Here is a 26712-nt window from a genome sequence, read left to right as displayed (position 1 = left end):
CGTCGCCGCGTGGGCAACTGTGTTGTGTGCCATCGTTATCTCTTTGATACTAGTCGGCGCACTGATCGTTTTCTTCGCCATGGGCTTCGGTAAGCATTTGTGTCTGAATTCAAGTGAATCTTTTCAGAATTCGTTTCAGGTTCACACATAATCATTAAACTGTGTTTTAGCTGAGCGCACTCTCATTGCGCTTCGCTCGTGGTGTCATGCTCTCAGATGGGCTGCAGAGAGCTCGGTTCATTTCACTTTTTTACCCTGCACGTCTCTCAGAGACGCGAGCGACAAGCACTTGGCTTGGATGCGAAACGACAAAAGCCATGCACCGTCACGCTCCGATCAATCAGCTCGGCAGTGGAGCGAGGACACCGCAGCTGGGCGCAAACTGCTTGGCAACGCGCATGGCCTCCGTGATGGAAGGGTACGCACTATCTTCACTTCCCAATTTCGGAGGCTACGCTACGCCCATCACTACAGGGAACTCCGACCACACAAACCCAACAGACAATAAAGCCATAGAAAGCATCGGGGAAATTAGCTGTGGTTGAAACTAAAGCGCAGTAAACAAAGATCATGACCCATTCCACTCTGTGAAAGTGGATGACCAACGAAGCTGTTTAGCACACGACGCAAAGCACACGACTTGCGTCGTCTTGCATGGCGAGCCGCTTGCAGCTGGCCTCTCGGGAACGATCTTCATCGGTTGTTTGCCGCCCGCGCCACCGATTGCATTCTCGTATCTGTTTTCGCCGTCGCTCTTCGTAGGGCGCTGCTCTTCGGGAGTGCGCACTATATATGCGCGGTCCCCATTACGACGAGAGAAGGGAAATTCAAAATGGAGAACGGCAGCTTGCCTTGCCTTCAACGTACGATGGTGCCGCCGCCCTGGGAGAGCGGAAGGAAACCAGGCACGCACGAGCTTGGAACGACGACAAAGGGAGGGCGGTGTGAACGTAGGACATGGCTGACGCGGCCGAACAGCAGTAAATCTTTGAGAAACCTTTATTATCTATCCGAGGGTCTACTGATCTTGAAAATGGTGCCTATTGACAACTAATTTACTCAAGATGGATATCCAAGTGATGAGACGTATAAGGTTTTGCTTAGAATGAAGCGATATTATATCAAATTCGGGACCTTAGTTTTTGCTTACGGAGTTGAAAAATTCATGGAAGCCTAGTGACCTACGGCTTCGCTCTACAAAAAAAAAAAAAAAAGGGGGGGGGAGGGGGAACAAAGTGGACGAAAAGATAACTTGTCGCCGCTAGGAGCCGAACCCACAAACTCAGCATAACGCGTGCATTGCACTACCTATTGTGCTACGGCGGCGGCTATCAATTCGTCCAGTAACTTGGGTATCTATGTTTAGTAGATATAGCCCTATATGAGAGCGTTAGCCAGCGCCACTAAGAACCATAGCGGGCGGATGTAGAACATTATTTTTGCCCAGTGGTGTCACGTAACATGCGATCTTATGAGAGCAGGCACGTGGCTAATAAACCTTCGTATGCTACGTTCCTAATGACATCAAGGCTGCCAGATTCTAGACACTCGCTATGAATAAACTAGAGAAGGGGAACAGAGGGGCGTTTTTTAATTTCGCCCACATCGAACTGCGGCCGCCGTGGCGGGCATTTGATGGCTTAGTAGTGCAACACCAAAGCCACTACGCTACCGCTTCGGGTCATACTGGAATTCGAGAGGGCGTTGTAGCATCGAACGTACCAAAGTACAAGTCCTCATCATCATCATCAGCCTATATTTATGTCCATTGCAGGACGAAGGCCTCTCCCTGCGATTTCCAATTACCCCCGTCTTTCTCTAGCTGATTCCAACATGCGCCTGCAAATTTCCTAACTTCATCATCCCATGTAGTTTTCTGCCGCCCTTGACTGCGCTTCCCTTCTCTTTGATTCTATTCTGTAACTCTAATGCTCCACCGGTTATCCATCTTACGAATTACATGGCCTGCCCAGCTCCATTTCTTTCTCTTAATGTCAACTAGAATATCCGCTATGACCATTTTCTCTTTTACCCACACCGCTCTCTTCCTGTCTCTTAACGTTAGGCCTAACATTTTTCGTTCCATCGCTCTTTGTGCGGTCCTTAACTTGTTCTCGAGCTTCTGTGTTAACCTCCAAGTTTCTGCCCCATATGTTAGCACAGGTAGAATGCAATGATTGTACACTTTTCTTTTCGATGACAGTGGTAAGCTCACAGTCAGGATTTGGTAAGGCCTGCCGTATTCACTCCAACCCAATTTTATTCTTCTCTGAATTTTTTTCTCATGATCAGGGTCCCCTGTGAGTAACTGACCTGGATAAACGTACTCCTTTACAAACTCTAGAGGCTGACTGGCGATCCTGAATTCTTGTTCCCTTGCCAGGCTATCTTTGTCTTCTGCATATTAATCTTCAACCCACTTTTACACTTTCTCGGTTAAGGTCCTCAATCATTTGCTGCAATTCGTCCCCATTGTTGCTGAATAGGGCAATGTCATCTGCAAACCGAAGGTTGCTGAGATATTCGGCGTTGGTCCTGACTCCTAAGCCTTCCCAATCTAAGTGCTTGGATACTTCTGCTAAGCATGCAGTGAATACCATTGGATAGATTGTGTCTCCTTGCCTGACCCGTTTGTTGATAGATATCTTTCTACTTTTCTTTTGGAGAATCAAGGTTGCTGTGTAGTCCTTGTAGATATTTGCCAAGATAGTCACGTATGCCTCCTGTACTCCTTGATTACGCAATGCCTCTATGATTGCTGGTATTTCTACTGAATCAAATGCCTTTTCATAATTTATGAAAGCCATATAGAGAGGTTGATTATACTCCGCAGGTTTCACGATTACCCGGTTGATGACATGGATATGATCCATTGTAGAATATCCCTTCCTGAAGCCAACCTGTTCTCTTGGTTGGCTGAAGTCAAGTGTTGCCCTGATTCTATTGGAAATTATCTTGGTGAATATTTTATATGATACTGAAAGCAAGCTAATGGGTCTATAACTCTTCAATTCTTTAACGTCTCTTTTCTTATGGATTAGTATAATATTGGCGTTCTTCCAGCTCTCTGGTACACCTGAAGTTGTGAGGCATTGCGTATAAAGGGCCGCAAGTTCTTCAAGCAAGATATCTCGTCCATCTTTGAATAAATCGACTGTTATTCCATCTTCTCCAGCAGCTTCAAGGCCCTTCTAACTTCATCGCTAGTTATAGAAGGAGCCTCTGTATCATTTTCGTCACTACTTCGAATGAAAGTAGCTTGGCTGTTTTGGGCACTGTACAGGTCAGTATAGAATTCTTCCGCTGATTTTACTATGTCCTCGAAATTGCTGATATTACCCTGCTTATCTTTCGGGGCAAACATTTTACCTTGTCATATGCCAAGTTTTCTTGTCACGGATATGTGTACAAATATGTACAAATATGTAGTACAAATATGTGCCCGTAAATGCGGTGAATGCTCAGTGTTGTCTTTCCATATGCAAACCACTACTCCGGGAAAAAAAAGACGCAACTTAATACCCGATAATGTTGAGATGGTGTTTGCTTGTTTTAGAGCGAAGCTCTTAGGCGCTCGTTTCTGAGCCGAGCGTCGGCATCGGCGGCGTACCGAGCGAACGCGGAGCGGGTGATGAAATACGCGAGCTGCGAACGGCGGAGACCAATGAGAGCGACCCCTTGAGTGACGTGCGCGCGGGAAACCGGTGTCATGCGGACCCGCCCGACGGCTCTAGCGTGTTCGTATCTGATTCTCAGCCGGACCGCTCGTTTCGTGCGCCATCGTCTGGTCGCGTCAGCTCTCGCTCACACTTGTTTGATTTTATTGGTTTGGTCTCATTCGCGCTTGTTTGAATTGTCGTGGTTTGCGATTGTTTTGTAATCTCATTATATGCACAACGCGAATTGTGTAGTACTTTCTGGAAGCCACGCGGCACCAGCGATTACACTGGAATCTTGGACGAGTCATGTGTGAAGGCCAACACACCTGGCCCGCAGAGCAGATTTTCGGCGATCGCCGACTCTGCTACATGTCTCTTTCAAATTCTTTGCCTCATTATATCGCGAAATGAAAAAGTTGTCGCAGTTTCACCTGAAAGGCGAAGCATCAATTGCGATAGCAAAATTGTAGAGAGCTATACGGAGTAATGATAGTAGCTTTATCAGCTGTATAAACTTGGACATGCAGCAGCACCGGCAACACGCAGAACTGTTGCCGACGCCGTCGGCGTTTTGCCCGCGTTCGCTCAAAATGCGTGCGGCGTTGGTGACTGTTGCCGGAGCCTCTGATATAAATAGGCACTTGGTGCCGCAGCTAAACGTCGCCTCCCTTCCCTCCCTCACCCCCCCCCCCTCCTCCACGGCCTCTCGCGCGTCGGAAGAAGGCGCGTTTGCTCTACATATATGGTGATTGTAAAGGAGGAAAGAGACGCCTACTTCTGCAGCCCTTAAGGGAGCACGGCGCAGAACGCGCGTTTGTTCTCCGCCGTGCGTTCACTCCCCGTGAAAGCGCGCGCCCCTCGCGCCCTTTCACTCGCACATACAGCGTTCGACGCGCGGGGACGATTTCATCTCCATTGACGTCATACGGAACCTCACGGCGACGGCGACGGCGACGGCCGACGGCAGAAGTCTGCTTTTGAGTGTCCATATAATTGCTATCCCAATAAAACCCGTATAGAGCTGCGCTCAAATTTTGCATTAGGAAGTATCGTAATTGTCGGTGCATTTTTTCATTGCTTCCACAACTTTGCTTCCTGTACTTAGTCAGTCTACAGTTGAGGTAAATCTTGTAACCTACGCAACTTGTCTCATTTTCTTGTATCAAGAAAATAGAGTTAATTTCTCGAAACAGGTTTAGTGGGCTCTTAACCCTCTGAAACGCTGTGTACACAATTAATTGTATACGCCAAGAAAGTGCGTCAGCAGCACTAGCATTGATGAAAGTAATGGTACTTATAGTGTGTCGCATACATCTTGAAAGTGCTCTGATTGGAATTGTGTTGCAATTTTTAATAACGGGTTCAAAATGCTTTAGTGAAACGAGTGGGAAGGTAGATGATTTTGTGTACTTGCTCAGAGCGAGTGTGTCGTGTGTAGTGGGTGTACTCCTTTCATTGTTTTTCACAGTGTGTTGCATCAGGCATAATTTTCATGTACCTGGATAGGTGCTTTTCAAGCCTACTAGACATGAAATAGTTGATTTTCTCATATGTAATGTTCCTGCAGTCAGTTTTCGCATGGAGTCCATGCTCTGTAAACCTGACAAAACTCTCTAAAGAATTGAAAATTATTAATCTATTCTGCAGCTGTATGCTTTTTATGAGACTGAATATGCAAGAAATGCGGTGAAAGTAAGTTTTCAGTCAACAGAATTCGTTGGCGTCTGAAAGGGTTAAGAAAAACCATAATTTACCATCAGATGTGGACCGAGGACTTGGCATTACTTAAAAAGCGATTTATCGTTCTGAGTTCAATTCGAAGGTGTAATGCTCGTCTAGTTAGCGCCGTAAATTTCTTCGAATATGACCCACCAAATAGCTCAAACCGAGATTATGCAGTGAAAGTTTTTTTGTTTGTTTAATTGAGCGTATACGGTGGCCTAAACGGCAGTATTTGTCGCCAATAAATACCTTAGGTGACGGCTTTATAGTGCCTGTTATAGGCGCCTAAAACAGCATTTCGTAGTACCCAAACATTCGGTCTCTAGACTCAACTCAGCAGTGAGTCAGAAGTCGTTTGAATTGTGTACCACGTGTTTTTGACCAGAGTGTCTATATGATAACAATGGTGCTAAGAACAGTGGCACGGGTTTCACGCGTAGAAAAGTACTCTTCACTTAAGCGGGAGTATTTGCACCGCACTGTGACGAAAGTGGAGATGCATTTTTGAGCTTAAACGCCTTCGAGTGTGTCGCTGTCCATCCGACGATGTTGTTCTTACCCTTTCTAGTCAGTTCGGTGAGTGGGGTGCTTATCTCGGCATAATTCGGAATGAATTCTCGGTAATAGCTGGTCAAAGCGAGAAAAGCTCGCACCTGACGCATTGTCTTCGGTGCTAGTGCGGCTTGAATTTTACCCAGGGTTTTCCCCAGTGGTGCCAACTTGTTCTTCCCGGTTCGGTGTCCCAAGAAATTGGTTTTGTTCCGTTCAGAATTCGCACTTGCTTGGACACACGGTGAGTCCCGCCGTTTCAATTCGAGCGAAGAGGTGCCTTAGGGACGAGATGAGCTCTTCCCAGGTTGCGCTCGCTATGAGCACATCCTCGTAGTAGTGCCCGACGCCGGGAGTTCCCTGGGTAATCTGTCGCATTAACCTGGCGAAGACAGCAGGTGCCGTCTTTATGCCGAAATGCAAATAGTGGAACTGGTATAGGTCAGATTTTGTCGAAAAAGCCGGTTTGGATATAGACTCTGCGGAAAGTGGGATTTTCCAGTCTCCTTTCACGAAGTCTAATTTAGAGAAGCATTTCTTGTTCGCGGAACTGGCGCAAACCACGTCTGCTCTGGGCATGGGTTTTGATTCCGCGATTAGTACGCCATTCAGACGCCGGAGATCGATGACAAAGCGTTTGGTTTTTAGTGAGTCAGAAGTCGCTTGAATTGTGCACCAGGTGTACACAATTCAGTGTGCGCCTGGTACACTGAATTGAAGCTGGTACACCTGGTACGCTGAAGCCAGCCGTAAAAAGTGCGCGTTTCACAAAAAGCCAGCCGTGCCGTAGCCATGGCAACCAGGCGACGCCACACAGGCACGGCTCCGCCGAGCTCCCGCCAGTGGCGCGCTACTGCGCATGCGCCGTGACGTCGTCCCGGCGCGTCTGCGTTCGCCGCCTGAGAGAAATAAACAAATAAAACAAAGTGAACGTTCTTGGCAAGGCAGAATTCGAGCCCGGGTACTCACGGTCCGAAGGCGAGCGTCATAACTACTGCGCTATACACACACACTTGCAAAACGTTCATTTATGGGAGCCATATGGTTGCATTGTACTGACGATTGCAACACAGCTGCCTTTGGGAGAGTGAAAGAGAAGAGAGCGAGAGAAGAAGAGAAAGAAAGAGAAAGAAGGAGAGATACAGAAAGAAATACAGAAAGAAAGAGATTGAGAGAAAAATTTAAGCTTTCTTGGTTAGTCAGGATTTCAACCCGGGTACTCGCGGTGCGAAGGCGAGCGTCATACCCACTACGCTGTGCACCCACGCTTGCCGATTTCCTAGCAAAGCCAAGCTCGACTCAGGCGTAGCAAAAGCCGAACCTAGCTGCTACCAAGTTCAACCTAGCTACACGACTATAGGCCTAGCTACAACCAAGTTTAAACCTCGACAACCAAGTTTAAACATCGCTCGTACGCGCCCACGCGTCCAGCGCTAGCCACGCGAAATCTCGCGAAAGGGAAGGTACCTCCGAAAATGATCGCTAGAGCATACCTTCCTACATGCGTAGTTAAGTTAAACCAAGTTAAGACCTAGCAGCAACCAAGTTCATACCTAGCAGTAGCAGCCAGTAAGCTTCGCTGTGACTAAGCTTTTTTTTTTTGCCAGAGTTTTTATATGATGACAATGGTGCTGAGAACAGTGGGACGTGTTTCTCGCGTAGAAAAGAAGTCGCAGTTTCACCCGGAAAGCGAAGTATCGATTGCGATAGCAAATTAGTAGACAGCTATACAAAGTAAGGATAGTAGTTTTATCGGCCGTATAAAGTTGAAAATATTCGCTTACTAACTAAATAAACAAGCACGGTGTCACGTGCGCAAAGGTAAACATGAACACATCTCACTGTTAAAAACGATAGAAGGACAAAGCGCGCCTGCAGCAGCGGGCAAATTGACCTTCGCGCTGCCTCGCGTCTCGCTTCAACGCGAACTAAACGTCGAAAGCACAGAGCATACGAAGCTACCCGCAAACGGCGCATGCACTTTTGTACTTTGCACCCATCGCAGATCGCTTTGGAGATGAGGTTCCCGCGGTGCACACTTCGGCAACATAGCAGATCGCTTTCAAGATACGGTGCCGCGCGGAAGCTCCGTCTGTAGCAGCCGCAAGAGCAGAACGCACCCCCATCCCTACCGTCTCCGTCGCCTCCTCTCCGTGCCCCGCGAGCGAACGAAGAGTGCGCGCTTCCGGCCACCTTCCTCTCTCGCCTGCCGGCTCACCCGGCTCACCCTCGCACGCTTTCACTCGCACAGACAACGCACGTCGCGCGGCGAGGATTTTATCGCCGTTGGACTTTATACGGAACATCACTACGACGGCGACGGCAAAAATGCGCTTGGAGTGTCTATATAATTGCTATCGCAATAACTCTTCCCTCATGCGGGAGTATTTGCACCGCACTGTGACGAAAGTGACGGGACAGTAGCTGTGGACTTCTTTGTTTGTACCGTACTGAAAGTAATTGCACACAGTTCCCCAACAATGCACAATCGCAGATTCTTCTGATGTGACCACGACGACGGAGGCCACGGCTCCCAACATCATTATTCGATACAATCCCGGCAAGGTAACCAGTGAGGTTTCCTCAGTGCCAACCACCACGCCCACGACACAGAAAACTGAGACACCTACCGCTTCAACAGCCGCTCCCACCGAAAGTAGGTCTATCACTCGGACTCCTATCCGTCTGTCTGTCTCTCTGTCTGTTCAACAGGCTGTCTGTCTAGTCTGTTCAACAGTATGTCTGTCTAGTCTGTTCAACAGTATGTCCATCTAGTCAGTTCAACAGCATGTCTGTCCGTCCGTACGTCCATCTGTCCGTCCGTCTCTCTGTGTGTGTGTGTTTGGGGGGGGGGGGGGGTGTTCAACAGTCTGCCTCTCTAGTATGTTGAACAGTATGTCCGTCCGTGTCTGTGTGTCTGTCTGTCTCTCTGTGTCTGTTCAGCTGTCTATCTTTCCGAAATAACAGCACAGGAATAGCATAAAATCACAAGTGGTACAGTGCTATTCGCAGAACAGTCAGTCACGCACCATAATCTGATAGCCATACTACAGTCAGCCTAAGCTGTCTATTATAACATAGGCACTACTAGATTTCATTGGCCAATGCACCAACTTACACCAGTGCATGCGCATCACAAAGGCCAGTACGCGTCGTGTTTCACCTCACAGCCCACGGCCTTAATTGTCACTCTGTACGCATTGCGAGCAGTGATGGACGACCAGCCCTTGGTGTGCACTATGGGCAGGAGTCTCAACTCGACGCGGATGTTCCCGCCGGACGGCCTGTGCGAGTACATCTTCTTCGACTCGCTGGAAAAGGATGGCCGCAACTCCCTTGCTGCGCCCAATCTCTTCGACGCCAACTTGCTGATCTTCATCGACGCCGCACAGTTGTACAAGATCACGGCATTCGGTATCGGCATCTCGTACGAGTGAGTAAGCCGGTAATACTTGTGGTGCATTCGGTGAGGGGGGGGGGGGGGGAGGGGCTGGCCCCTACATCGCTCCGACACACTGAAAATTTAAATGTGGCACCCACTCACTGCATGCTTAGAAGTATTCAAGCTCTTGACTGGGAAGGCTTAGGAGTGAGGATCAACGGCGAATATCTCAGCAACCTTCGGTTCGCAAATGAGATTGTCCTGTTCAGCAACAACAGGGACGAATACAACAAATAATTGAGGACTTTAACCGAGAAAGTGTAAGAGTGGGGTTGATGATTAATATGCAGAAGGCAAAGATAATGTTAAAAATCAAAACACCGCCCAAGCACTCCGTACAGATGGTTAAGCAGCGAAGCTGAAACGTGCGGCTCCGGTGTTTAGCAGTGGGTTAATTCCGACGCTTTATTGAAGCGTTTCTCAATTATTGGTTACATGTTTGTGTTTCTAGTGGAACTCAAGCGCCAATGGCGGGCGGATGCTGCTAACCACGACGCCGAGCTAACTCGAGATATCGAATGCATGCGACAACGGTGAGCTGAGAAGACGGCGTTGCGGGCAGAGCAGCGTCAACGTGGCAATGGCGGGAACGCGTTCGCTAACGACGCCACTAACGGCCCTGCCAATGGCGCGCGCGCTTGGGTGCGACGTAGAAAACGACGTAACTGACGGCGCAGCCAAGGCAGACGTTTAGCGAAACATGGGATGAACGGTTTTGTCATTTCGCCTAGCCATATACAGCTTTCGCTGTAATATCCTGGCAATTAAGAGAAAGAATTCAGGATCGCCAGTCAGCATCTAGAGTCTGTAAAGTACGTTTATCTTGGTCAATTACTCACAGGGGACCTTGATCATGAAAAGGAAATTTACAGAAGAACTGGGGCGGAGTGCATACGGCAGGTATTGCCAAATCCTGACGGGAGCTTACCACTGTCGTTGAAAAGAAAAGTGTACAATCATTGCCTTCTGCCGGTGTTAACATATGGGGCAGAAACTTGGAGGTTAACAAAGAAGCTCGAGAACAAGTTAAGGACCGCACAAAGAGCGGTGGAAGGAAAAATGTTAGGCCTAACGTTAAGAGACAGGAAGAGAGCGGTGCGGATCCGAGAGCAGACAAGGATAGCTAATATTCTAATTGACATTAAGAGCAAAAAAAAAAAAAAAAGTTGGGGCAGCTTAACATTAGTGGTGCGAAGACTGGCAAACAGCGAAGCTGGCGACCCCACCTAGTTTTATCTCGGTTCGGCCAAGTTTTTGCGAGGTTATGCTTCGAGACTCGGCCACGTTTTGCGCAAGATCACCCCGGAATCATCGACAGCCCAAGGAGCAATGAACACGCGGTCATTAAAGTATCCTGGACGCTTCTGAACGCTCAAACGCTTTTGCTCGGTTTCGCCGGCTCGTAACTCCGGATCTTCTGCGAATCGCCAACGTTTCGCCGCGCGTCGGCGGCGCGATGCTCGGGATCGGACCTAAGTCGTCTCACTCGCTCTCGAGTAGCAGCGCGGCGTTTTTCGCGCCGCGCTTCCTCTGCTTCGGGAGTGACGCTCTTCTAGGCCGCCCCATCTTCGCGACGATGTGCTCGGCGCGGAGACGGCGGGGCTTTGGTGTCGCCGCGGCGGCAACGCGGAGCTATATATCCCGTGGGTCGGCGCAGTGACGTCACGGATTAGCATCGTGTCTGCGTAGCCGCGGCAACCACTCCGCACGGTGCGTTGACGTCATGGCTTGGCAAAGCTAAGACGAAGCGATGTGGCGCGCGCGATGACGTCACGGCTCACGCAGCTGTGGCGAGGCTCGCCGCGGTCGGCGCACCTGGGGCGAAGCTTGGCTAGGCGACGCAAGGTGACGTCATCGCCAGGCGGAGGTTTTGCGGTCCTACACTCGATGGACCATCCTCGAGCCTAAACAGATTCGCTAGTTCATAGGGGTATGTGCCATTGCGCTGGGCCCTTTCTGCACAACCTCCAGGATCGGCCCACAGTTTTTGTTCGCCCTACGCGGCCTAACCAAGAGCTTAAACAGCTCCGCTGTTAAAATGGAGCTCGGCACGCCAGTAATGCATAGGGTGGATAACCGGTGGATCATTAGAGTTACAGAATGGGTTCCACGAGAAGGGAAGCGCAACCTTTGTCCTTCAGTGGACATAAAAATAGGCTGCTGCTGCTGCTGATGATGATGACCCGCTCTTGAATGGAGCCCGAGAACGCGTGGCCGAGCCGAACGTGCAGCCGCTCGCCAGGGAAGCCGGAAGGCGGAACTGGAAGCACGTCAGTGCTTCTTCTGTTTGAAGCAAACAAAGCGCGCACGCGCCTATAGGCCTCGCCCCGGCAGACGCCACGCCGACAACGGAAGCTGCAAAAGCCACGTGACTGGAACTATACGCCGGGTATCGATCGCGCTCCCGGGTCAAAGGTGAGAGCGGATCCAAGTGCTCTGAGCTGGAGCGCGGTGCTTTGAAAGAACCAGCCGAATGCGTTCCGGGCGCATGATTTCGACCGGCTGAATGCAACGCGGCACCAGAGCGCTCAGAAGTGCTCGGTAATGACCAGCCGAATGTACCATTACAGGGACATTAAAGAAAAGCGTTAAATTAGCCTACACTGATACAGTATTTTTCCAAAGGGGCGATATTTTTTTTTAATATCCCCGATAACAGGTTGGCTATTAGAAGAGAAACTGAAGGTAAAAGTTTTGTTTTTTGAATTTCGCTCCAGAGCTCCAGGACATTTACTTCAGCGTAGACGTCACGGATCACAAAGCACGTTTCGTATTGCGGCCGTTCTTGGCTCAGTAATTTAACTACACCTGAGCTGACGCTGTCAAAATCATGACATTATGGCAGGCTGGTGCGAGATGGGTGGCATCAAAACCCATCTTTCATGTTTGAGTCCTTTATGGCTTACCAGTCCTCTTTCAAGCGGTAATAGTGTGTTTTTGTATTTTAGAAGGGTAATCTTTAGCCAATAGGCTCAATTTTTCTTTTCTATGCAGTGTCCATGTAAACGTTTCCGGCAAACGCGAGGTGTGATATGACGGACAGCGACTGTCCAGTAGCACATGTTCTTTATTACATAAGCCAGAATTGCACCTCTTAATAAACCGCATTTCTTGCATAGTTTAAACATTTGAACTTATTCGAGGCTTACGCTAACGGGTAAATTTGAATTTTTCGTCTTCGTAACAGTTTCTAAAATCTCCTCAAGGCTTCGTAGTGCTTCGGTAGACTTTTTCCAGCATTTTCCTAGGTAGTTTCTCGCGTAGATTTTGCTGAGGCATTGCGCTTGATTTTTCCTTCGGACTTTTTTTTTTATTGCAATAGCAATTATATGACCACTCCAGGCGCATTTTTGCCGTCGCCGTGATGTTCCGTACAAAGTGCAAGGGCGATAACACAGTCGCCGCGCGTCGTATGCTGTGTGTGCGAGTTAAAGCGTGCGAGGGGAGCCCACCACCGCGGCTCAATCTTGCGCGCGCAAGGGAGGAAAGTGGGAAGGAAACGCGCTTTCTTCCGTTGCGCACTAGGTTCTGGAGGGAGGGGAGGGGGGCGGCGTTGTACTCCCGCAGCGACTGCGTGACTAGCGCGAACCATTTCTTCAAAGTGATCTGCGTTGAGGGCAGAGTCTATGATCGCTTCAACGGCTCTTCCTTTGTGTGTGCGTTCTCGCCGCTCAGTTTGCGTTAAAGCTGCTGCTGCCGCCGCGCTTCCTCACGCCAGCGTTTTGACTGCGAGTGTCCGCGCTCGTCGAGTGCGATGTGTTCATGTTTGCCAGCGTGCGCTGACACCGTGTTTCTTTATTTAGTTAGTAAGCGAATGTTTACAAGTTTAAAGGGCTGATAAAACGGCTATTCTTACTTCGCATAGCTGTCTATTAATTTCCTATCACCATCGATGCTTCGCCTCTCGGTGAAACTGCGAATTTTTTAAATAAAGGAATTAGTTTAGTATACGTAATTTACGACCATTCTTCTCCGGAGCGTGCACAAAACATTGTTTTAATAATGTGGCCTGTGCTAGCGCTCGCAACTGTAGGTTGTAATTGTAACCAGCACGCGTGGTGACGAGTGCTGTTCTCATGACGTAGTGCTGCGTATCACCTGGAGTTATTCCTGAATCGGAGCGCTATGGGGTTCAAACCACTGGAGCCCTTCTGGGCTAACTCCATCTACCACATCGGTGTTCTGGACACAGCTACCGTGAACCCGAGGGAGTTTGACGTAACAGCTGCCCTGAGGTGCCTCAAGGTATGACTACTGTGACCGCCTGCATATTTGATGCTAATAAGAATTGCGTCAGAACACACACATTCCATCTCTTCGCAGGTCTTGCGGGACCGTTACTCTCAGGAAATCATCGCCCAAGGCATCAAGGTCTTCACAGTTTTTGCAGCAATTGTTCCGGACGGCACCTGGGCTAACTACTACACCAGAAATTTCGCGTGAGTTTACTGCGGGATAAAAGCTATATAAACAGGGAGAAGATGCCTGTGACAGGATGCCGACGTTTCGATAGGAGGACCTATCTAGGCCCACCTATCGAAATGTCAGCCGGCCTGTCTGAGCTACTTTACCCCTGTTTATAGAACTTTTATCCAACAGTCTGTTTTCATCTGTCGGCCCTTATCGTGACTTTGTAAATTCACTGAGAATTCAATCTGCACCTGCAAAGAAAAGGAATCGGTGCGAACACAAATTTGGCAGCCTAACGAAAAAGAAAAGAAATTGCAATGTGTTCAGGCGTTCCGGTGTTTTATAACTTCTCCGCCACTTCACGTTGTGTAATTCTCGAACATTTTATGCTGTTGCACAGTATGTTGAGACCCACACAGTACACATGTGCGCCCCATATATTGCCCGCCGTCATAACCGTTCCCTCTGTCCGTCGCCCCACACTATCCTATGGCGCCACCGCTGGCCGACAAGTACGGCGGGTCTTGGTAACCGAACAAGGAAGTAGGTAGGTAAATTTAGCAAGTTTTTAGCCCCCTAAACCAAGCATGTGCCTCTTTGGACTCTTAGCGACTGTTTCGTAAGTTGTTTTGTGAGGTAAACAGCCTGCAGTAAAATAGCCAATATGCTCCGTCCACAATTCACCTAAGGGGGATACTTGCGCCTCCATTTTCGGTTATGCTTTTCAAGGCAAACCGAAGGCCTTATAAAAGGAAGTCATTTCGTTGCATCAATGCTGCTATATTATGCAGCGCTTCATTCCTTAGCAGGGAAGGCTGCGAAGGGCTACGCAAGTAGCGTGGTTTTACAGTGTGCCTTTGTGTTTCATTAGCGACGCTTTGCTACTGAAACTACTTCATATATCCCAATTACAACTTGTGGACGTACGGGTTCATTAAATAACATTATTTGTACATCTGTGTGGTGCACACATGTTACGCAATATGTGTAAGTCCCTAGCACAAGCGGTGTACCGTGGCAACTGGTCGCAGGAACTCCGATCTTTGAATGGTAAATAGGTTTAGATCTGCGACACCTTCCAAGTAATGGTTACTCCACCCTTAAATAATGCGCGGTATATACCGGTCATTCTGTTTACCTGTATAACAAAAGGGGACGATTACATTTTTTTGCACCTGATCTTTTTATTCATGTTGTTCCTCTTCATCTACATATTTCGTCCATGTACTAGCTGCGCTACACGGAACGCCTCCGTAGTTTTCTAACCCAACCTAACGAAACCTTACTTAAACTATTCTTTTATACGATGCATGCGTTCTTGTTGATGTAGTCAAGAAATGCGAATCATTCACTGAATACTCAAGATGTAAAGCTTGTAGTGTTCGTTCTTTTAGGAAACCCCGTGTGCGGGGCACTGTTTTCAGTCAGAGATAGCGATACGCAGATATGTCTTCTTTTTTTTTTGTCGAATGACTTCGCATGACGTCAAAATGCGACTTGCTCCCGCCTAAGCGTCCCGATCGAATTAAGGGAGCCGAGAGCTTGTACGTCGCTGAATTGCGACCATAGGCTTTAAGAGGTGAAACAAAGTTAGTCTTTGTCCCCGTGCGCAGGAACTGGTTTGCGCCTGACCTGTTCATCGCTTTCGGCCACTACCCGCGAGGGGACAACACTTTGCCCAACTGTCGCGTCGTGCCACCGACGCTGCTGCATCAACCTCGGGACCTACCTGACAGCTACCAACACAGCATGGTGAGAGCCAAACATGTTGCACCAAAAGAAATAATTGAGTATCACTAAAAAAATTTTAAAAATAGCACTGTACATTAGAAAAAAAAATTTGGGCAGAAACCCTCGAAGGACGATTATGTCAAGCGATAGCTTCCAGGTGGACATGCTAGGATAGGCTGCTGGGAACATTTATTAGTTAGCTCTAATGCTAGATACTATTGCGCGTGCAGTGTGCTGTGACCTTAAATTGCCTCCGGGATTGATCGGCGTTGCGAGAAAGAGAAAAATATAGAGGGCAGGGAGAATAACCAGGTTGCACCCGGTTTTCTACCCTACACATAAGTAAGGGGAAGTGAGAAGGAAAGGGAAAGGAATAAGAAGTGATGCGCGCCCACGCATTGCAGCATCTAATAAGCATTTAACAGCGGTTGCTGAGTCCCCTAATCTTTAAACAGTTCAGCAGGGATCTCATGGCGTTACAAACCGCATTGAAACCCTTGAGAGCAGGTATAATGGGCACTGGTATCATAACCAGCCCACCAAGTGGCCACCTTCGATTACACTGTCTCCTGCATTGGCCCAGTTTACTCGGCCAGACAGCAAGCTTTTACGGCCGAGAGAGGGGGTAAGAGCGAATGAAAGTGTCGCTTTAAAAAGCCTCCTAGTCAGGCAATCAGATACGGCACCCACCAACTTTCAGCTGCAGTCTGGGCTAACCTGGCAGACTGGCAGATGGCAGGACAAGAACGAATTAATCGGCAGCTCGAAGCGATCAACGCAGAAATCGCAAAGTAAAATAATTTTTTTGATGTTGTGTGTGGACATCTAGTCTGATCGGTAAGAAATATACCAAAAGATGAAGACGGAGACCAAAGCTAAGGAATTAAATAAATAAAAAACACGTCAGATTTTGTTGGGAACAAGGCTTCCATGTCTGGTCTGAGACGTGCCATCTTTTTTTTTTCTTTTTTCCGGCTTACAAAAAACCCGCACTCAATGCATACCCTTGTGCTGCTTTATTAGTGCCTCGCAGCAGTTTCGAGAAATCCGGACGCCAAATGTCCCATGAAAATCATGGCTGCTCCAGTTAACAGTTTTCTGTGCGGCGTTTTCTTGCTCAGTGCGGAAACCGCTGAACTGAAACAGCAGTGATTTTCAGTAGAGATGTTGAATACTTTTCCCGGAAATAATGCATGGCGGAGTGTCTCCAGCAAGTTGTTTTGCTTTGACTACTGGTTGGAAGGAATTCTTCAATTACATCACCCCTCTGTAAAGTTATTTTAAAGCTAATTAGCGAAAGACAACAAGACAATCTGTGATTACGGCAAAAATTCTGATATTTCCGCTACTGTTATGAATCTTGTACAGTATAAATGATCAATTTGTCTGTGTTGTTGGTACGTACGGCTTCATAACAAGTAGCGGCATAAAAGACGACCGAGGGAACCGGAGCCAGTGCCAAATCTTCGCGATGTACTACGCTCACGTGACCACCTTCTGCATCGTGGCGTAATGACAAGGTCACATCCTGGGAAACGAAACCAAAACTTGCTCTCGAAAACCCTATTATATTAAATTATTTAGGGCAGCCTGATGCTTGCAAGTATTTTTTCTTAGGTTTCGAGTGGCCGGAACTTCCTTTAACGTAAGCATTTTGACGAGTCGGAAGTACCACGTCAGAGAGCTTCCAGTGAGTTGGTAGCATTCCATGAAGGTAGGTTTTTAGGCACAAACAAGGGCATGGTGACGAGAGACACGAACGACACAAGCGCAAACTTTCTGCTGAAATTTGATTAGCGAGCGCGGTGAAATTTTATACACAAGCGAGGTGTCACGTACTTTCCGTCGCCCCCCCCCCCCCCCCCCCGCCCCCGTCCAACAAAAAAGAAAAACAGGAAAGAACAAAGCACCTTTAAAGAAACAAGTCGACCGTACGAATGGTGACACGAGCAGCACGCATCGAAGATTCTTTCTATACCCGACACAGGCCGAGAAATAGTAGTTTATAGCCGTAGACCTTGCGATAGGTAATCGAGCTCTTTTTTTGTGTTAACCTATAGGTATTCAATGTCTAGCGTCTCATTAACGTATCTCATCATCTCGTTGGGGTGCTTGGCGAACAACATGCAGCCTTTAAAACAGGCTGACAGTCATACTCCCGGCGATTAACCGTCCCCTAGTTTGTGCACAAAAGCCTGCTGTCATGGGAATATCACGCCACTGCACCTTAATAACTTGAGTCAGTCGTAGCAGAAGCACGGGGTATGATGAGCTAAACAAAAATCTCGCGTGTGGACAAGTTGTAAGTTATTCATCCTAAGCTACGCATAAACGGACGAGCATTACTCAGGAAGTCCACAGGACGGGTTATGCCTATCAATTGCAAAAGATTATGCAGAAAAAATGTTAATATTAGTGCGAGAACAGTAGAACAAAAAAAAATAGAAACGCCTAAATAGAAACGCAAATATCATGTCATCAATGAAAGCCATTTCCTCCTTTGACAGCAATTTCAAAGCCTAGTTAATGTATGCCCCCAGTGCGCGATCAGCGTACGCGTGAAACAGCCGAAGCTTTTCAAAGTATAATATGTGACGGCAGAAATAATCATCCAGGCTCCAATAATGCTGTCAAAGGAAACGGCTTTTGATGTTTTTTTTTATTGCGATAGCAATTATATGGACACTTCAAGCAGATTTCTGCTGTCGGCGTCGGCGTGAGGTTCCGTATAAAGTTCAAGGACGATAATGTCGTCGCCGCGCGCCATATGTGCGAGTGAAAGCACGCGTGGGACGCGCGCTATCACGGAGAGCGAACGCACGGCGGAAAGCAAACGCGACTTCCGTGGCGCGAAACGCTGTGGTGGTATGGGAGGGAGGGGGGTGACGCTTTGCTGCGGCACCAAATGCGTATCGTGCAACCGGGCGCAAAGGTAACTGGCGACGCAATCTCCCATGCGAAAGGAGCAAAGAGGGAAGGCAGCGTGGGAGGGAGGGGGGGGGGGGCGGCTTCTACTCTGCCAACAAATGCGTTCATGTACTTTGCGCTTTGCGCTTGGTTCTTTATTATTTTGCGCCGGTACGGGCTGCCGGTGTTGTCGCGCGCGCCGTATCTTGCAAGCGATCTCCACACGGCTCTGACCTTTGTATGCGCTGTGCATCCGGCCGCTCAGTTTCCGTTGAAGCGATAGACTCGCACGAACCTTCGCTCGCCGCGGCGGCTGCGCTTGCTACCAGCGTTTTGACAGTGGTTGACTGCGGTCATCGAGTGCGTTCTATTCATGTGTGCTTGTGCGCGCTGACACCACGCTTGTTAATTAAGTTAGTAAGTGAATGTGTCCAACTTTATGCAGCCGACAAAAATACTATCCCTACTCCGAATAGCTCTCTGCTAATTTGCTATCGCAATTGATGCTTCGCCTTTCGGGCGAAACTGCGACATCTTTTTTAACACGAATGGCTTCCTGCAATGCATGTAACGAATGTGGCGTGCCGACATCTAGGAGCGGGGAAGCCAAGTACTGTATTGCGACACTAACGACCGCCGACAGGGAGCGCTTCGGTAATCACAGCACAGCGGAGGCTACAACATGGTGTAGCCACGGAATAATGAACCGAGTGTAAACGGCTTCGTGACTTTGCAAACTCGCAGTTTTCAGCGAGGTACTGTCTAATAAATAATAAAATACCATTATTAAAAGTGCCCGACGGCAGGATTCGAATCCAGGACCTTTAAAAGTACAGAAGCCCGAGATTGACACCATTACGCCATGGATGCAAGCGCCGACACGCAGCTTAGAACGCCCTTATAAATTTCTCGCGGGCATGTCAGCGCGTTGAGGTGCCTGGCGCGTTTCAGCGCCGCACGCCAACGGGACACCGCGCGCAATGCAAACATACAACACGGTCGCCGTCCCGCAAGTCATGCGCCTTTCGCTACAGGCAGGACCGTCAGTTATTGAAACAAACATACAACAGCTTTTGTGAAGTGACGTTTAACTTTCGTGTTCTACCGATTCCTATGCAAGAGGAATCGACCGTAATTTTACATGTATAGTTTGTTTATTAGTTTAGAAAGTCTCGCTTTAAAGGAACCATGCAACTTGAGAATTATACTGCTATGCCGTCAGCGTTTATAAGTGGGGGCACAGTCCTCATAGAAAAGATCGCACCGGAAACATTGCGGACGACTCCGGATTCATTTTGACGGCCAGGGGTTCTTTGACATCCGACTAAATTAAGTACACAAGCATTTCTTGCATTCCGCCTTCATCGCAATGCGGCGGCTGTGGCCGGACTCGAACCCGCGACTTGGAGCACAGCAGCGCAACCCCATAGTCAGTGAGTGCCACAGCGGGTAGGGGTGCTTGAGAAGAACGATGCTATGCCACCTGTTTATTAAGACTTCATGAAAAAAAAAAAAAGCCGCTTAACCTTGAACTCGGCCGCGCAACGCTTGAAACAGCGAAGCTGGTCGATCGTAGCTCAGCAATTTCTGGAAGTGCGCGCGAACTTTTCATCATATTACTCATGATGATGATAATTTCTTTTCGCACGTCTCGGACTTACGGCCGTCACTGCGCGTTGCATAGTGCAGCTGGAACACCGATACCGCGTTGCAATGCCGACAATGCGTTCCAGCAGACCTGCTCCGTGAATGCGTCTCTCTCTCTCTCTCTCTCTCTCTCGCTCTCATAGCGCGCAAAATCTCTTCACCTCGCAAAGCAGGAGCGTGCAAACGCGCCAACTGTGGACGACGACGACGACGCTCTAACGCAATCGCATGGTTGGCATAAATGCATGTTCTGCAAGCGTGGCTGTATGTGGTTACGACGCTAGCCTTGGGACCGGGGGTTCGCGGGTTCGAATCCCCACTCGGCAAGAAAGTTTATTTTCTTTAATTTCTTGATAGTTTCTTGATACGAACCGCGAACCGCAAATTACGGCTGGCTTAAACAGCTTCGCTGTCAAAAGCTTTCTAAGCGTGTCTAATGATGCTCTTCTCCTCAGTTTAGTGGCCTGGTTTATTCTGCGCAGACAACGGCGTTCGAGAGCTTCCACAGGCTGTCAGCGCCAAGTTTGACTCTGAAGTATGCACTGTCAGTGACCATGAAGGGTCGTTTGGCGGTGCTCACGGACCCGGCTCAGCACGGTTTCTTCTCGCCATGCGAGGCCGACTCCACCTTCGATATGTTCGAAAGCTACGCCCAGGTGAGCCGGATCAAAAAATCATCATTGCCACTGGCCTAGTTCGACTCAACCCAGCATTGGATTACCGCATTTACACGATTTTAACGTGCACCCAATTTTCACTGGCCAGCGAGGAAAAAAAAAAAAAAAAAAAAACAAATGTGATGTCGCCAATTTTTCACTCACCAGTGTTTAATGGTGAGATAGTAATGGCGATTAGTCTTACTTAGACAAAGAAAACTTACTGTATCTCAGCTACAGCAGACCGGGAATCGCTCGCTAGCCCTGTCGAAAGACTTCGTCGTATCCCTATCAACCGCACAGATCATCCCATATTTGTGCCTACTGTGGCATTTGAGCTACCGCACTTATTAAATCGACTGTTATTCCAGCATCTCCTGCAGCTTTTCCTCTGGTGATATCTTGCAAGGCCCTTCTAACTTCATCGCTAGTCATAGAAGGAGCCTCTGTATACTGTTGATCAGTACTTCGAATGAAAGCAGCTTGGCTGCTCTGGGTACTGTACAGTTCAGTATAGAATTCATCAGCTGCTTTTACTCTGTCATAGAAATGTCTGATAATATTACTCTGCTTATCTTTCAGTGCATACATCTTGCCTTGTCCTTTGTTAAACTTTCTTCTCACTGATTTCAAGCTGCGTCCATATTTTACGGCGTCCTTAAGTTTTTCCACGTCATAATTTCGAATATCCCTTACTTTCTTCTTGTTGATCAGTTTTGACAGTTCAGCGAATTCTGTCTGACCTCTTGAGCTTGCCACTTTCATGTTTTGTCGTTTCTTTATTAGGTCCTTTGTTACTTGGGAGAGCTTACCTACTGGTTGCCTTGTTGCCTTACCTCCCACTTCAATTGCTGCTCCTGAGATCAGCCTAGTTAGGGTTTCACTCATTACCTCTATGTTGTCTTTATCTTCTGGTTCTAAAGCTGTATATTTGTTTTCGAGCACCAGCCTGAATTGGTATGCTTTTACCCTTACTGCGTCTAGGTTGGCCTGTTTCTTCTTGACTAATGTTACTCTTTCTCTCTTCACATTGAGAGAAATGCTAGACCTCAGTAACCTATGGTCACTGCACTTTACCCTACCTAACACTTCTAGATCCTGCACTATGCTGGGATCGGCAGAGAGTATGAAATCTATTTCATTCCTTGTTTCTCCATTAGGGCTTTTCCAGGTAGCCTTCTTGTTGCTGCGCTTCCTGAAGAATGTATTCATTATTCGGAGCCCATTATACCAACATCCCTCCTCTAGCGTTCCTAGAATCGATGCCGTAGTTGCCAATTGCTTGCTTACCAGCCTGCTTTTTTTCCACTTTTGCATTGAAGTTGCCTATTAGTACAGTATACTTAGTTTTGCACCTTCCTCATCGCTAACTCAACATCTTCATAACACTGTTCTATTTCTTCATCATCGTGACTGGAGGTTGGGGCGTAGGCTTGTACAACCTTCATTCTATATCGCCTATTCAGCTTTATTACGACGACTGCTACCCTCTCATTAATGCTGTAGAATTCATCAATGTTGCCCGCTATGTCGTTATGGATTAGGAATCCTACCCGGTATTCTCTCTTATCTGGAAGACCTCTGTAGCAGAGGACGTGGCCGTTAGTCAGCACTGTATAATCCTCAGCAGTTCTTCTAACCTTACTAAGGCCAATAATATCCCAGGCAATGCCTGATAATAATAGTCGATTTTATCAAAGATGAAGGAGATATCCTGCTTAAAAGGCTTGCGGCCCTTTATACGCAATATCTCACGATTTCAAGTGTACCAAAGATCTGGAAGAACGCCAACATTATACTAATTCACAAAGAGGGCGACTTCAAAGAATGCAAGAATTGTAGCCCCATTAGCTTGCTTTCAGTATCATATAAAATATTCACCTTGGTAATTTCCAATAGAATCAGGGCAACGCTTGGCTTCAGCGAACCAAGAGAACAGGTTGGCTTCAGGAAGGGATATTCTAAGATGGATCATATTCATGTAATCAATCAGGTAATAGAGAAATCTGCGGAGTGCCATCAACCTCTCTATATGGCTTTGATAGATTATGAAAAAGCATTTGACTCAGTAGAAATACCAGCAGCCATAGTGGCATTGCGTAATCAAGGAGTACAGGAGGCATACGTGAATATCTTGGCAAATATCTACAAGGATTCCACAGCAACCTCGATTCTCCAAAAGAAAAATAGAAAGGTATCTACGAGGTAGATATACGAGGGTTTTGACGGGAATTCAGGGCGCAGGCTCCTTTCCCAAGCGTATCACCCCTGAAGGAAGCCGAACACCAGGCCGGGATACGCTTGTGCTCATTTGAACCAGTGGGTGCCCGGTGGCGGTGGGAATCGAACCCACAACCTCCCGCAGCCGAGGTTGGAATGGCAAACAGCCAGTGTGCATTGTCAGCTTGTGGCTATCATTATCAGCATCGGAAATGATGCTCCAAGTCTTTTACGATTATTCACATGTTGCGCGTGGTAGTACCATCTATATTTATCCCTTCATCTCATCATGAATAAACTGTTGCAAGTCAGCGTTGTGTGCGTGTCGCTCTCTCGAGTCCCTGTCTTTTTTGCGCTCTTCCCCCCCCCCCCCCCCCCTCCCCCCCCTCCCCCCAATGAATCACCAACATGCCCAAGCTTCCACGCTAAGTAAAGAGAAGAAAGATTTCCGCTGTGGAAGTAAAATACAAATTACACAATACAAAAAAGCCACTCTTATCGGGAGAAGACGCTTGGTAAGCCAGAAAAGTCCCAAGAACGGAAGGCCGGTGGTGACGCCATCTCTAATTTCCACGAACAATTTGTCGTGACGCCATGGATTTTGACGGTTCCTGGTTGGGCCTAGTTAACTTTGTTTGATAATAACAAACCATATTGCATTCTAAAAGAGCAAAAGACTGAACTTAGCAAGTTTCAAGTACCTTTACTGAACCACAACCGCGCTATGAGAGCGAGAGAGAGAGAGAGAGAGAGCGAGAGAGAGAGAGAGAGAGAGAGAGAGAGAGAGAGAGAGAGAGAGAGACGCATTCACGGAGCGGGTCTCCTGGAGCGCGGTGTCGGCATTGGAACACGGTGTCGGTGTTGCAAGCTGCGCTATGCAACGCGCAGTGACGGCCGTAAGTCCGAGACGTGCGAAAAGAAATTATCATCATCATGAGTAATAACATGAAAAGTTCGCCAGCACTGATCCGGAAAATGCCAGTTTCACTGTTTCAAGCGTTGTGCGGTCTAGTGCAAGGTTAAGCGTTTTTGCCTAAATCGTTGACTATAAAGCTGTCCGAATAGAATTTCACAAATCAACTTTCGACCTAATGACTTAGGTGCAGAACAATATTGAAGCACGAATTGAAGCCAGTGATTGGCACATCCATTTGGAATCAATTTTGAATCAATTTTGAAACGAGCACGAGACTTGAGATAAGCGTTGCCAAGCTTGCGGTGAAAATGTAGTGCTGTTCCACTTATTTTTTTTTTCTTTTCAGAACGCCCTTTTATACCTTGAAGCTCAAAAGTTACTGGAACACGATTGTATCTCGTCGCAAATTTTGGGGACGCATATCTCGAATAGCTCCTGCGCAAATGTTCGTGACTTAAGCTATTGCGTTTAAGCGGCATTTATTTACTCCTCCCGGAACAGGTGTGCAAAAGCCCAAGCTTCTTGTCGACACGAGTTTACGAGCCTTTGGTGGATGCCACGCAGATTCCCCACTTCTTGGAACCTATAGTCTTCTCTTACGACGACCGAGTAGGACTCTGCAAGAAGGTGCGATCCACCGACTTATTTCACTGGCGACAAGTAATTGCACAGACATAAGCAAGTGAGCTGAACGTTCTGTGGGCCTCTAGCATCAAGCGAAAGCTTGGCCCCAAGCACCCCTGTCTAAATGCATGGTAATGGCGAAATAGTTTAGCTCGTCACCGACGGTAGCAAATTCCGGGATCTTTGTTTGATTAAAAATAGCTTAAGTATAACGACTGTAAGAAGTAGCTTTGTGTTTTGGGCGATCAATTCTTAAGAAGAAACTTTCAATACTGCATGATTAAAAGATACCTAAGTAATTGAATAATCGGCAAATAAAAACAATATCCTAATTTTATGAACTGCACCCGTTCAGACGCGAAAATCGGAGAAAATTTGTGCATTACACAAAGCTTATTAATTTACCACTGATTTGTTAGTGCAGTTTTGCAGTACGCTTGTAACAGTGCAGCACTCTCAAGTAAGCTTATGAAATTATATAGCAAATTTGTCTGCTGGAGATGCTCTGACAGATGCAGTTTAGTGTTATATGAGATTTGGTGTTGGGTTATGGATGCCTAAACATTGTAGTTCAAATTTTTTTACTGAACAATTTTTGGAAATGTTTTGAAAATTTCGCAGGCTCTTTAAGGAAGCTTTAGCTCGGGGCCAATTCGGATTTCTCTATTCATATACATGTTTAATTTTTTATTTCAAATATAGTACACTGTATGATAACAAGCATACAAAAAGGGGTCCCAGATTGAAACCTGCAGCTAATATATCGGAGTTTATTTTTAGTTTTTTTTAACGTTAGCAGATTTTTATTGCACATTCCATATAGCACAAATCTATTCATTGAGCTTTATTACTCGAAAGGGTGGACATTACTTACATCGAAATCAAAATGCACAATCGACTGATAAATAGAATTTCACAAATCAACTTTCGACCTACTGACTTAAGTGCAGAACAATATTGAAGCACGAATTGAAGCCAGTGATTGGCACATCGATTTGGAATCAATGTTGAATCGAGCGCGTGATTTGAGATGAGCGTTGCCAAGCTTGCGGTGAAAATGTAGTGCTATTCCACTTACTTTTTTTTTCTTTCCAGGACGCCCTTTTATACCTTGAAGCTAAAAAATTACTGGAACACCATTGTATCTCGTCGCAAATTTTGGGGACGCATATCTCGAAACTGATATCATCCTCATAATTTGTTCCAAGTGCATATTACTTTACAAGTCACCGGCTACAATTAATAAATTACAATATGCACCATGAAGTAGTTAGTTTAAAAATAATTAGCAAACGTTTCAATTAGTAAAATATTACATTTTATTTCTCATGTGCATAATGTCTTCCTCTGGCAGTAACCTAGGTCAAGAAACATAACACTGCTTTGCGCCATGGGTATAGTTCTAAAAATTCTGTTTACGATAAAAAGAGACAGTCGTATTTCTCTCTCGTACAAGAGATCTCAGCACCGCTGCAGCGGTGCTGAGATCTCGTGTACCAGAAATTTGAAAGCATTGCTTTCAGATCACAGCTTCGGCGGAAGTACAATCTCAAGTAAACTGATCTGACAAAATACACCTGTCATGTTCTTTTGATCCCAGTTATTTCTAAAAGATAGCACGATGTTTTCAGCGTGCCCAGTAATAAGAAGGGCCTTTATTTTTTATTTAGCAGGTATTCCTGCCGTCACATGTTAAATGGTAGTTGAAACGACGCATATCTCTGTCATGAGTTGACAAAGCTTCCGCAGTAAATCAAGCACATTTATGCAGTAAATTTCTGTATAATGCTGCTAAAAGAAAACTGACAAAGTCAATTATGGAATTTCCCGTAGCAGTGACTCCTTTTGTCGTCAACCAATTCTGTTTTCCCGACTACAAGCCATGCGTTATCGAAGCAACAGCACGTCAGATATACCACATAATCTTTCATTGGTTTTTAAGTATATTGTTTTCTCGTAATGTTAAACTAATACCCATTGTTCCTGTTTGGTTGCATTGTTTTCGCATTTTTCGGCAGCTCTGCACAGTCAAGGCACAGGGGACCTCCGTGAAATTTGGCATCGCCGTTTTCGATCTCGACTACGCTGACTTTTCCAACACCTGCGAGTCGAAGGGCGGGCCATTCTCAAGGCTGCACCTGATCCGCAGTGTGCTCAACTTCTTCCGAACGAGGTTCAGGACCACTGCGGACACAGCAGATTGCGTGAACCTGGCCACGTGACAGACAT

At 47.1% G+C, this 26712-nt stretch overlaps 1 protein-coding gene across 1 annotated transcript; it reads left to right on the top strand.

Moving 5' to 3' along the window:
• Positions 1-26712, top strand: LOC125945309 (uncharacterized). Its single transcript, XM_049667080.1, has 9 exons — positions 1-89; positions 8425-8586; positions 9141-9363; positions 13458-13617; positions 13696-13811; positions 15396-15534; positions 20550-20723; positions 24361-24486; positions 26502-26712. The coding sequence occupies exons 1-9, from the start codon at positions 80-82 to the stop codon at positions 26703-26705; spliced, it is 1314 nt and encodes a 437-aa protein (XP_049523037.1). The 5' UTR covers positions 1-79; the 3' UTR covers positions 26706-26712.

The sequence above is a fragment of the Dermacentor silvarum genome, chromosome 5, assembly GCF_013339745.2.
Source record: "Dermacentor silvarum isolate Dsil-2018 chromosome 5, BIME_Dsil_1.4, whole genome shotgun sequence".
In the NCBI taxonomy this organism is placed as follows: domain Eukaryota; kingdom Metazoa; phylum Arthropoda; class Arachnida; order Ixodida; family Ixodidae; genus Dermacentor; species Dermacentor silvarum.
The sequence above is the reverse complement of the archived record's forward strand: the minus strand, read 5'-3'. Positions and strand labels throughout refer to the sequence as shown.

Coding starts and splice junctions, on each gene's coding strand:
- LOC125945309 (XM_049667080.1), top strand. Junction 8,587..9,140: donor AACAGCCGCTCCCACCGAAA/GTAGGTCTATCA, acceptor CATTGCGAGCAG/TGATGGACGACCAGCCCTTG. Junction 20,724..24,360: donor TGTTCGAAAGCTACGCCCAG/GTGAGCCGGATC, acceptor CTCCCGGAACAG/GTGTGCAAAAGCCCAAGCTT.